Source organism: Podarcis bocagei (genome assembly GCF_964188305.1).
Source record: "Podarcis bocagei genome assembly, chromosome: 12".
NCBI lineage: Eukaryota > Metazoa > Chordata > Lepidosauria > Squamata > Lacertidae > Podarcis > Podarcis bocagei.
The window spans coordinates 13,114,414-13,127,379 of record NC_138137.1 but is presented as its reverse complement, the minus strand read 5'-3'; the positions used below and the strand labels follow the sequence as shown (position 1 = coordinate 13,127,379).

At 51.9% G+C, this 12,966-nt stretch overlaps 1 protein-coding gene across 2 annotated transcripts in view; it reads right to left on the bottom strand.

The window, feature by feature from the left end:
* Positions 1 to 12,966, bottom strand: part of LARS2 (leucyl-tRNA synthetase 2, mitochondrial) — a 78,473-nt gene that overhangs the window by 52,306 nt on the left and 13,201 nt on the right. For both annotated transcript variants that reach the window (XM_081164448.1, XM_081164449.1), the window contains exons 6-7: positions 5,483 to 5,572; positions 2,078 to 2,221 (exon numbers count right to left, since the gene is read on the bottom strand). In XM_081164448.1, the coding sequence (XP_081020574.1) occupies positions 2,078 to 2,221; positions 5,483 to 5,572 (234 nt within the window). The remainder of the gene's footprint in view (positions 1 to 2,077; positions 2,222 to 5,482; positions 5,573 to 12,966) is intronic.

Below are 12,966 nucleotides of genomic sequence, written 5' to 3'. Positions count from 1 at the left end.
GAGAGCACTTGCTCATTCAAATTCAGAGCCACTCAGATCCTTGATTGCAACTTTCTGATAAGTGAACTACTAGCAGTGAGTAGTAATGAAGGATGTGTCCCTCAACAACAGAGGGCTAGACAGAAATATGCACATTAACCCCCTCTCTCTTTCTCTCTCTGTGTGTCTGTGTATGTATGTAACTATAAAAGAAATTCTCCCATAGAGTTTGCAACAAAATAAGCCACTCTTAGATTTCAAGACAAAATGGGAGTATTTTCAATACAAATACTGTATAACCAAGCAGAAACCCGTGTGAAGTATGAGACTTTTCAAGGATTCTGCATACATTATTCTTGTAACTATGGAAACAAAATACAGTCTTAAAATACATAATTAATATTAGACTCTTTTTTTATAAAAAAGCCTGAAAAATAAAATTAAAAAACACCCAAATCCAGTAAAAATTGCACATAGTTAGCATAACTACTTGGGCATAGCTTATGTGGCTTTAGCAAAAGGTAGCAAAAATAAAATAACCAGTAAAGAGAAGATTATGTCGACACAGAGCAGATACATATACACAAATAACTGAGCTGAATTCTCCGTAACATATTAAGACGATGCAAGCACCAAAGGCTGTAAGCAACGCGCTAAAGGCTTTCCTTGAACTTCATGCAGTCTCATGCCATTAACAAGATCTGTATAGCATTTTCAAGTGTTCAAAGAGCTTTACATGCATTATCTTACAGAAATCTTTACAACAACCCTGTAATATAAGTCAGGAAAAGGTTTCCTTAAGGCTCCCTCGTGAGTTCATGGCAGAATCGAGTTGGAAACTGGGGACTCTTGATTTGAGGCTGTCTCTTAGGCTAGCCGTTCCAGAGGAAAGTCCCACACACTTGCAGCCCATGGCTCTTACACTGACTAAACCACCCATATATCATAACTGTTAAAATCGCCGTAGAAAGCACTGGAGAGGCTGTAGAAGGAAGTAAAGTTGTGAAATGTTGACAGAGCTTATGGTACTCGCTCAGGAATTCTTACTCCAAAAGTATTTTAAATTTTGTACAGTGGTGCCCCGCAAGACGAATGCCTCGCAAGACGAAAAACCCGCTAGACGAACGGGTTTTCCGTTTTTGAGCTGCTTCGCAAGACAATTTTCCCCATGGGCTTGCTTTGCAAGACGAAAACGTCTTGCAAGTGTTCCGATTTTTTTCCACTCCCCCCCCTTTTTCTAAGCCGCTAAGCCGCTAATAGCCTTTTAGCCGCTAATCCGCTAAGCCTTTAATAGCCGCTAATAGCCTTTTAGCCGCTAATCCGCTAAGCCTTTAATAGCCGCTAATAGCCTTTTAGCCGCTAATCCGCTAAGCCTTTAATAGCCGCTAATAGCCTTTTAGCCGCTAATCCGCTAAGCCTTTAATAGCCGCTAATAGCCTTTTAGCCGCTAATCCGCTAAGCCTTTAATAGCCGCTAAGCTTTTACTAGCCGCTAAGCCTTTAATAGCCGCTAAACCGCTAATAGCGCTAATCCGCTAATAGGGTTGCTTTGCAAGACAAAAAACCGCTAGACGAAGAGGCTTGCGGAACGGATTAATTTCGTCTTGCGAGGCACCACTGTATTTGCAGTTTTACAAGTCATCTTCCCAATTTGTCACAGTGAGAGGGGAAAAAATATTGCCAAGAAAAATAGTTCTAAAAAGGTTCATGTATCATACATATTCATTTTCTCTTTTTCACGCTCAGAAAGATGTTTTTGTCCAAATAGAACAAACCTGGGGGGGGGGGGAGGAACACTGGATTATACTAAAAGTTATGTTAGCGTGACCTGCTAGCTGAACACATTTACATCACAAGATGTTCTTTAAAGGTGAAACAGGCCAAAACTAAATGGTGCTGTAGTTACATTATAATGATGTAACTCTATCCATTTTTGTGGCAGCGTAGTTATAATGGCACCATAGTTATAATGACAGACACTTATCGACAGCAGGAAGAGAAAATGATCTTACACACCACCGAAACCTACAAGCCTGTTACAGATCTGGAAAAATACTTTGACGGGAGGGTTTCCTCTGCAAAATAATTTATACTCACACCTTTGCATAGGCAGATGTTTTAATGAACCACTGTTTGAGGTATTTCTTTTCCACTTTCGCTCCCGAACGCCACGAACAGCCATTTTCATCCACCTGTTCATTAGCAAGAACAGTCTGATCCACAGGATCCCAATTAACCATTGCCTAAAAAGATGCCAGGAATCAAATTGAGAGGGAATTCTGGCATTAATAAGCATGTCAGTAAAATGCAGAGTTATTAGCAGGTTGTTGGGTACACATGCGCTTCATTATACACCTTTAGACTCCAGGCAAAAACGTTCCTCTTTAACCAGGCCTTTGGCTGAATGACATCCGACGCCCTTTTAAATGTCTTTGTTTCTACTCACTGGATGAAGATACAGTAAGCTTGCAACTTACACGCATTTAACTCGTGCACATTCAGCTTGACACACTTGGCAAAAACATAAATTAAATAAAAAATGTGTAGAAAGTTGGCAAGCAACTGGGGGGGGGGAAGTTTGGCAATCCCACCTGCCACTGCACCGAATGTGTTTTCACTATACGCAATTATGACTTTGGGCGTGATCCTAGAGCATAAGTTGTAGGCTTACTGTATACAAATTACCCGTATTTTTCGCTCTATAGGACGCACTTTTTCCCCTCCAAAAATGAAGGGGAAATGTGTGTGCGTCCTATGGAGAGAATGCAGGCTTCAGGCAGCTATCCGCAAGCCTTGGGAGCACTCCGAAGGCTTGCGGACAGCAGCCTGCAGCCTGGCGAGCACAGCGCCAACTCCCGCTGCGCTCACTGGGCTTCAGGCAACCATCCGCAAGCCTTCTGAGTGCGGCGGGAGTTCCCGCTGCGCTCGGAAGGCTTGCCGATAGCTGCCTGTTCTGGGGGCTGGGGTCGGGGAAAGTGCGGGCTTCCCCGCCCCCAGCCCCGCAAGCTCCGGGAGCGGCGGTGAGGTTGCGCGCAATCTTGCTGCCGCTTCTGGACCTGGGGGGGATAATTCCCCCCCTTTATTTCCCCCCCTAAAAACTAGGCGTGCCCTATGGTCCGGTGCGCCCTATGGAGCGAAAAATACGGTAGTCACACAAATATACGGCATAGCAGCATGTTTTAAACTGCTTTGAGGTTTTCTACATTCAGAAAATATACAAATTTTATGAAATAAAATTAATAAATCATTTTTAAGAAGAGAAGGTAAGTCATGTAGAAACCATTTGCCGGTTCAAGTGGCATTTCTATTGCTATATCTGATAACAGATAAATGAGGAGAGCCATATTTGAAGTTATTCCTACACAAATGACCTCACTGTTCACATTACCACTGTGCAGAAGGTATCATGGTGCTACTGTACAATGCACAGCCTTCTGTGCATTATCTGATGGCTGGCAGGATAATATAACAATATAAATTAAACCAACTCCAAATGAATGGGAATGTATCATAGAAGAACAGAACCACCTTTCATCTCTCCCGTAGCAGCAGCATCTTAACCTTTGCCTTCCAAGGGAAATTAAAGGTTACACGTATTATTAAAAGCCCACTCTGTTCAGTACTGAACAGAATATAGGTTTGGATCCATAGCTTTGTTTGTGTGAGCTAAAGCTCTACTCAGACATGAGGAGTGTGGCTCACTGACGTTCTCTCCCCACCATGGCAAACCATACTGTTACGCTGTTCCAGAGGGTGCCAGCAGATGGACATATACACAGAATACTGTGGTATTAAAATTATATCCTGAGACGAGAGGTATCTCACTGTTCTTAAAAAATAAATAAAAGGAATTGGACAAATTAGGCACTGGACAACTAGCCAGCAAAACATTGTGGGGCTAAAACATTTTTATTTTTTTTATGCAGTGGAATAATCTGTCACTAATAGCATAGTATGATTTGCTCAGTCACAGAGTTTGCTAGCCGGCAGTCTGCGATGGAGGACAGCAAACGCAATCCGCATACTCTCAGAAGAAGTTACTTCTGTTCTACTCTTTTGAACGCTGCGGAGTTGAACTCTGCCTTTGAAAAGAGCTTGCACGACTATTCCCGCACTCAAATTAAGTCAGTCTCTGATTCACTGCATCATCCTTTACACTTGCTTCTAAAACTCATTCCTTCACAGACTCTTCTCTTTACAGATGTGTGTATATAAAAAGAAGCCATCCGATAAAGACAAGTCTTTTTGGTTGCCTCACAATTAGATTCCTAGACAGACTGAAAAAATCTTGCCTTTGGCTTCTGCACCCACTACTGCTCAAGGGCTTATGAGATTGACCTGTTGCAAAGTGTCACTTCCACAGACTCCTATAACAGGAACGACTACATGTGCATGTCCTGCATTGCAAAAAATAAAAATACCCAATTCTTTCCAGCATGTATCTAGCATCTCTTCGCTTCCAAAACTAACATAGCTTTATATTAACAAAAAACAGTCCCCCAGTGATTTCAGCAATGGAAGAATATTGCTTTTTGAATGTAGGACCTCCTTTGGGACATTGAAGTCCATGGAGTGAAGGGATTCATTTGCCACATTAGAAAGTCTCCTACAGAAAAAAAAAATATCCCACAAAGCCCACAATAGTCACTTTAATATAGGTTACTATTACCGCCAAAGAACTAAACCAGGCACAGCAAGCTGGCTTCCCATTACTTTCTGGGTTTGACTACTGAAATGCATTATATGAGGCTGCCTCTGAAGATGGTTCCAAAGTTTCTGCCAGTTCAAGTTCTGGCTAGTCAGATCATCTCTCATTAGCTTTTAAACAAGTTCACTGGCTGGCAGTCTGTTCCCAAGTTGATTCAAATTGCAGATGCTCACAATTAAAGTCTTGGGGACCCAGGAACTTGAAGGACCATCTATTCCCACTATATCTTTATATGTCTGCCAATGCCCTCCTCCAGATGCTTGTCTTCCTTCAAAGCTGAGGCACCAGAAACCAGGAAGAAAGCTTTACTGATTGCAGTGCCTCTACCTACTGGACACGCTAGCCTTCAAAATTCTGGTTAAATTGGTTTTCTGTGGCAACTTATATTCTTGATTTTACTGTTGTGCTCTTTTTATTTGCTTTATATTATTATTATTATTATTATTACTATTACTATTATTACTACTATTATTACTATTATTATTACTATTATTGTTACTATTATTATTATTTTCTTTGTGTTTTATTTATTTGCTTGACTGCATCATTAGCTGCTTTGGAAATAGTAATTCAGAAGAGTGGGGGTAGAAAAATTTATAGAAATAATCATCATCTTATGCAACATAGAACACCACAGGCACTCTCTCTCTCTCTCTCTCTCTCTCACACACACACACACACACACACACACACCCCGTTTTCTACAGCTGTATGGCTGAAAGTCACCACACAAGCAATAATCACCCAAAGCTTTTAAAGGCATATTTATAATATAATAAGACACAGTTCAACTTACTTCATTTTCATAGGCTAACCCCGCTTCATAAAGCTTAATAAAAAGATACTGTGTCCACTTATAGTACTCTGGCAAACAAGTGGTTATTTCCTGTAAACAGAATAAGAGCAATTTCAGTATTGGTTCCTCAGAACAGTAAGTGGTTCATTCAAAAGATGACCACCCGATTCAGTATTCCATGTGCACTCTAATGAATACAGAGCAGTCCTTTATATCACCCACTAAATCAAGGAAGCCATTTTAAGTAGATAGGTGTGCCTAAACCCATACACTGTTGCTTCACAATTTGAGAGCAGGGGCCAATGTAAGTTTCTTGGCAGAGCCAGTAAAGCCTTTACAGCGTATTTATATTGCTGGGCTCGATGTATAGGGCTACGGCAGGCAGCACAGACACATCCTCTCAAGCTTAATGGGCTTAAGCGACAAGAGAGTACACTTTGGTTCGACATTCTTGAAGGTAAGAGCAGTGTGACAATGGAACCAGACAATGGCGAGCCACCTGCTGGGAGAATGCACCAACTCTGGATTTCCTGCATCAAGCTGGTCTAGAAGGTCTAGACCAGTGTTTCCCAACCTTTTTTGGGCAAAGGCACACTTGTTTCATGGAAAAAATCTCGAGGCACACCACCATGCCAGATGGGGAAAGGTCACTTTTTACTTATGTAAAAAAAAAATAAAAAAATAGTAACAGCATAGAAGGTAGAGAAGGTAGGACTCGAACCAGTGGATTCACGTTACAATAAAGATTTTGACTAAACATGGGAAAGAACTTTCTGCTGGTAAGGGCTGTTCAACAGGGGAATGGTCTCCCTCGGGAGGTTTTTCCCTTCTTGGAGGTTTTTAAGCAGAGGTGGGATGTCTGTCTGCCATGGATGCTATGGCTGAGATTCCTGTACTGCAGGGGTTGTACAGTACTGGATAGCCCTGGGGATCCCTTCCAACTCTACGATTCTATTAGGATCCCTTTTATAAAAGAGAGAACTTGAATGGCACGGCCATTATTTATTTCGGCTTCTCCCAACGGGGCCACGAAGGATCAGAAAAGCTGAAGAAGAGACCCTTCCTCAGAGGAGGCGGGAGACCACCGGACCCGCCGAGGAGGGGAATCCGGCCGCCTTTCCCTCCAGAGCTTCGCCTTTTGCCCCAGCCAAGTTGCGCCGAGGGCGCCTTGCGGGCTCTGCGTGGCTTCAGGTGGAGCCTAGGAGCCACTTCCCAGCCTGGAGGGCAGGCTGTGCGCGGACCCCGCCACTCTCGGGGCGCGATCCAGACCCGGCTGCCTTCCACGGCCAGCAGAGGTAGGCCGCCGGCTTCTAACCCGGCGGAACTGGGGTGTCCCAGGCGCAGCGCCGCGCTCCCCGCTCCTCCCGCCCCGCCCCCTTCTCCCGGGTGCCCCCTCCCTCCTTTGTTCTCCGGAGCCCCGCCTCCCCCTCTGCCCCAGCTCGCCTATTGGCTCACGCAGCCGCCACTCAGGTGGGGGCCCGCTTTGGCCCCGCTCCCCGGCCGCCGAGAGAGAGCGGGTGTGATGGCCTGGGATTCCGATTCGGAGGATGAAACAGAGGAATCCCAGCCTGCACAGGAGTCCCCGCCTCCAGGGCCGGCTGAACTGGGGCAAGGCCTAGAGGCTGAAGAGCCTGCACCTGTGGCAGTGCAGCAGGAGCTGGCCCCAGGTGAAGTCCTCCTGGCCCCAGAGGGGCCTGATGACTCAGTGGCCACAGGTGAGCCTCCTCCAGGGCCCAGTAACCCTTCGGCCTCTCCTGATCTGCAGAGGCTTAGGGCAGAGAGGCGAAGGGAACTAGTTGCCCCCAGGAGGAGTGCTCGCCTTAAGGCCAGAGTAGGCGGGGCTCCTGGGGGTCGGGACCGCCCCTGACCTTAGAAGAGGATAAAAGCCCAGTCATCCCGGCCCCAGGTTGCGGGAGCAACGTCGTTGTTGGCTTCGGACCTTCCTGTGTTCCTGATCCCTGCTCGGCCTCCTGTTCCTGACTATCCGGTACTCCTGTTCCCTGCTCGGCTTCCTGTTCCTGACTATCCAGTACTCCTGTTCCCTGCTCGGCCTCCTGTTCCCGACCATCCGGTGTTCCTGTTGCCTGCTCAGCCTCCTGTTCCAGTGTTCCTGTTCCCCGCCCGGCTCTCTGAATCAGACCTCGCTCCTCTTCGTGTGGACTCTGCTACACTCACGGTACCTTACCCCCGGGACCAGCACAGTTTGCTCCCGCCACACCCGCACTCCCCCTTGTAGGGGTGCGTTCGGGAAGAGCCAGAGGCCATGGAGGACCAGGCGGCTGCACTAGTGACTTTGGCCCAGGAGAACCAGGCCTTGACTCACACCGTGCAGCAGCTCAGTGACGCGGTCGTGGCACTTCAGCAACGCTTAGAAGCCCTACCGGCTCCTGGGGCCGACGCCCCGACTCCTGGCAAGTACCCAGTGGCTTTGCCTGAGAAATTTGATGGAGCCCCGGCCAGCTTTCCTATGTTCCTGGCCCAGGCCAAGCTATATATTCAGGGGCGAGCCCGGAACTTTCCTGACGACCGCACCAAGGTGCACTTTTTGATTAGTTTGTTAAAGGACCAGGCGGCCAAGTGGGCGTTGCCGCTACTCAGGCAAGACTCCCCCTTGCTGGCAGACTATACGGGGTTTTGCAATCGTTTGGAGGCCGCGTTCGGCAACCCCCAGAAAGGGAGTCAAGCCAACCGGGCGATTCGGCGGTTGAGACAGGGCAAGTCCACGGTGGCCGCATACACCACAGAATTCCGGCTGCTGGCACAGGACTTGACCTGGAACGACTCGGCTCTCCGGGACCAGTATCTCGAGGGGCTTTCAGATGAGGTACTGGACCAGCTGGCCACGATGGAACGCCCCACCACGCTAGACACCCTTATCCAATGGAGTCTACAGATTGACGATCGGCTAGAGGACCGGCGTCAGGCTCGGGACCGCCGGCACCTCCAGTTCTTGGCCCCAGTGTCTACCAGCAGCCCCACGGGCCCAGCTAAGTCATTGGAGGAACCTATGCAGCTTGGGGCAGTGCGGCCACGCCTCTCCCCCGCAGAGAAGTCGCGGCGTCGGGAGGGGAATCTTTGTCTCTATTGTGGCGGAAGCGGACACTATGCAAGGTCCTGTCCTGAGAAACGCCAGCCGCAGGGAAACCACCAAACCCCAGTAGCTGGTGGCCCTGGCTACCTGGGGTCCCAAACAGCACAGAATGGGGCCGCACCAATTGAATTACAACACCTTATGGTTCCGGTACATCTATACCCTCCAGGAGGGCCATGGATTCTTACCCATGCGCTGGTGGATTCGGGCGCAACCCGCTCTTATATGGACGCTGCTTTTGCTGCCCAGCATCGGGTGCCACTTCGGAACAAGCCAGAACCGGTGCAGGTGGAGGCAATCGACGGACGGCCCCTGCGTTCGGGTGCCGTCACTCAGGAGACCCAGCCCCTGGTCCTGTGCCTCCAGCAGCACCGTGAGATGCGAACTCTGGATATTGCCTCCATGCCCCGGTTCCCCCTGGTGCTTGGGATGGACTGGCTGGAGGCTCACAATGTGCGGATTGACTGGGTCAAACGGACTGTACACTTCCCAGACCCCAGTTCTCCTGCTGAGACTGAGATGCTAGCAGCTGCGCCCACTGAGGAGGTTGCTGCAACGCTCCCCGCTGAATACCGGGACTATCACGACGTGTTTGAGGAACGGGGGGCAGACCAGCTGCCGCCACATCGGTCCTTTGACTGTGGCATAGACCTCCAGCCCGGAGCGCCTCTACCGGTGAGTCGCTTATACTCGTTAACAGAGCCAGAGCGCGAGGCTTTACAGGACTTCTTGCGCAAGAACCTGGAGCGTGGGTTCATTAGGCCTTCTACCTCGCCCACTGCTGCGCCAGTGCTCTTTGTTAAAAAGAAATGTGGGGAGCTCCGCCTTTGCCATGATTACCGGGCCCTGAACAAAATCACCATCCCGGACCGGTACCCTTTGCCCCTTATTTCGGAGTTACTGGAGCGGGTGCAAGGGGCGCAGGTGTTCACCAAGCTAGACCTCCGGGGTGCCTACAATTTGATTCGGATCCGCGCCGGGGATGAGTGGAAGACCGCATTTGGGACCCGGTACGGACAGTTCGAATACCTGGTTATGCCCTTTGGTTTGTGCAACGCGCCTGCTGTGTTCCAACGGTACATCAACCACGTGTTCCAGGACTTGCTAGACAAGTACGTGGTGGTGTACTTGGATGACATTCTGGTTTACTCCCGTGACCCGGCGTGCCACGAAGGCCATGTCCGGACCGTGCTGCAGCGCTTGCGCGAGCATCGTCTGTATGCAAAGCTCAGCAAGTGCGAGTTTCATCAGCGGTCAGTGGACTTCCTGGGTCACCGACTCTCACCAGGTGGGGTGCAGATGGATCCTGGGAAGGTGGCAGCGGTTCGAGAATGGGCGGCACCTCGGAACCGCAAGGACCTACAGCGTTTCCTGGGGTTTGCCAACTATTACCGAACCTTCATTGCGGACTATGCTCACCGCACCACCCCGTTGACCCGACTACTGCGCCCCAAGACGCCGTTTTCCTGGGACAAGGAGGCGGAGGAGGCGTTTCAAGGGTTGAAGGCCTGTTTCCAGAGAGCGCCAATCTTGCAACATCCGGATCCTTCTCGACCCTTTGTGGTAGAGACTGACGCCTCCAGTACGGCTCTCGGTGCCGTCTTGTCTCAGCAGCACGGACCGGAAGCGCCACTTTTACCCTGCGCCTTCTATTCCCGCCAGCTCCTCCCGGCGGAGCGTAACTATACTGTGTGGGAGCGGGAACTACTGGCCATCAAGGTAGCCTTTGAGGTCTGGCGCCACCATCTTGAGGGGGCACGACATCCGGTGGAGGTGAGAACCGACCACCGGAACCTGGAGTACCTCCAGACCACCCGCAAGCTGAACCAAAGACAGATCCGGTGGGCGTTGTTCTTTTCCCGGTTCCAGTTTCGGATCCGCTACATCCCTAGCTCTCAGAATCAGAAGGCGGATGCCCTGTCCCGAAAACCTGAAGACAACGCAGACACGGTACAGCAAGCAGAACCCACCACGATTCTACCTCCGGCTGCATTCCTGGCCACCCAGGAGGCGCAGCCACTGCAGGTTCGGGTGCGGGAACAGCAGCGGGGCGATGCTTGGGCCCAGGATCGTCTCCGGGAGCTGGCTGAAGGGTCCAGTCCACAATATCCGGGGCTGGTCCTGCATCAGGGCCTGCTGCTGCACCACGGTCGTCTGTACGTCCCGCCAGGGCCACTACGACTGGAGGTTCTCCGGATGGCCCATGATGCCCCAGCAGCGGGGCACTTTGGACGGTATCGGACCACCCATTTGGTCAGTCGGGAGTTTTGGTGGCCCCGCCTGAAGGCTGACGTGGCTCGCTACGTTGCTGGTTGTGATGTCTGCCGTCGCGCCAAGGGTCCTACCGGGCGACCCCCCGGCCTACTTCAGCCATTGCCAGTTCCACCGCGCCCTTGGCACACGGTTTCGTTGGACTTTGTAGTGGACTTACCGTCGTCTCGTGGCTGTACCTGCCTTCTGGTTTTCTCCGACCATTTCACCAAGATGGTACACTGCGCTCCTTGTCCATCTGTACCCACAGCCAAGGAAACTGCGCAGCTGTACCTTCAGCATGTTTTCCGCCTGCATGGACTACCTGAGCGCGTGGTGTCCGACCGGGGCGTTCAGTTCACATCCCGGTTCTGGCGAGCATTACACCAGACCCTCGGGACAGAGGTCTGCCTCTCGTCAGCCTACCACCCACAGACCGATGGCCAGACGGAACGGGCGAACGCGGTGCTAGAGCAGTACCTCCGGTGTTACTGCAGTTACCAGCAGGATGACTGGGTCGACCACCTGGCATTGGCGGAGTTCGCCTATAACAACGCGGTGAATGCGTCCACCCAGCAGACCCCGTTCCAGGCCAGCTATGGTTATCATCCACGGCTGTTTCCAGAGGTGCTGCCGGCATCCGCGGTCCCGGCAGTGACGGAGTGGCTTCAAGAGCTCCAGTCCCAGCAACAGCTTTTGGTGGAGCAACTGCACCAGGCCAAGGAAGCGTACAAAGCCCAGGCCGACCGCCACCGCCAGGTGGGGCCGGAACTTCGCGTCGGTGACCTGGTTTGGCTCTCCACTCGCCATCTCCACCCCTCTCGACCTTCACGGAAGTTGGACGCCCGCTTCACCGGCCCGTTCCCTATCGTGGACCAAGTCTCTCCTGTGGCATTCCGTCTCCGGTTACCCGCAACCCTGAAGGTTCACCCGGTCTTCCACAGGTCCCTTTTGAGTCCTGTGGCCCCACCCGACGAGTTCCACCCGAACCGTCCCCAACCGCAGCCAGTGTTGGTTCGGGGAGAGCCTGAGTACGAGGTGGAACGCATCCTGGACTCCCGATACCGCAGGGGAAAGCTACAGTATCTCATTGACTGGAAGGGGTACGGACCGGAGGACCGTTCCTGGGAACCAGCGGCCAACGTCCACGCACCTGCCTGCCTCCGGGAGTTCCATGCGACGTACCCCAGCAAGCCGGGTCCGGACCCTCGGTTGAGGGGGGGGCCTGGGAGGGGGGATGGTGTGATGGCCTGGGATTCCGATTCGGAGGATGAAACAGAGGAATCCCAGCCTGCACAGGAGTCCCCGCCTCCAGGGCCGGCTGAACTGGGGCAAGGCCTAGAGGCTGAAGAGCCTGCACCTGTGGCAGTGCAGCAGGAGCTGGCCCCAGGTGAAGTCCTCCTGGCCCCAGAGGGGCCTGATGACTCAGTGGCCACAGGTGAGCCTCCTCCAGGGCCCAGTAACCCTTCGGCCTCTCCTGATCTGCAGAGGCTTAGGGCAGAGAGGCGAAGGGAACTAGTTGCCCCCAGGAGGAGTGCTCGCCTTAAGGCCAGAGTAGGCGGGGCTCCTGGGGGTCGGGACCGCCCCTGACCTTAGAAGAGGATAAAAGCCCAGTCATCCCGGCCCCAGGTTGCGGGAGCAACGTCGTTGTTGGCTTCGGACCTTCCTGTGTTCCTGATCCCTGCTCGGCCTCCTGTTCCTGACTATCCGGTACTCCTGTTCCCTGCTCGGCTTCCTGTTCCTGACTATCCAGTACTCCTGTTCCCTGCTCGGCCTCCTGTTCCCGACCATCCGGTGTTCCTGTTGCCTGCTCAGCCTCCTGTTCCAGTGTTCCTGTTCCCCGCCCGGCTCTCTGAATCAGACCTCGCTCCTCTTCGTGTGGACTCTGCTACACTCACGGTACCTTACCCCCGGGACCAGCACAGCGGGAGCGTGCGGGGCTGGGCTGGGCGGCCGGGCGTCTCCTTCCCTGCGCTGCTTCGGCCGCGTCTGCAGCCGCCGCGGGACCAGGCGGGAGGCCAGTCATGCCCAGACACTGCCAGCCGCTCGGAAGGAGCCGTCGCTCTGCCGGGCAGCGCCTGCCTGCGCGCCCCTCGCTCCCTGCGCCGAGGATGGCGGGGGCGCTGGGCGCAAGGCAGCGCCG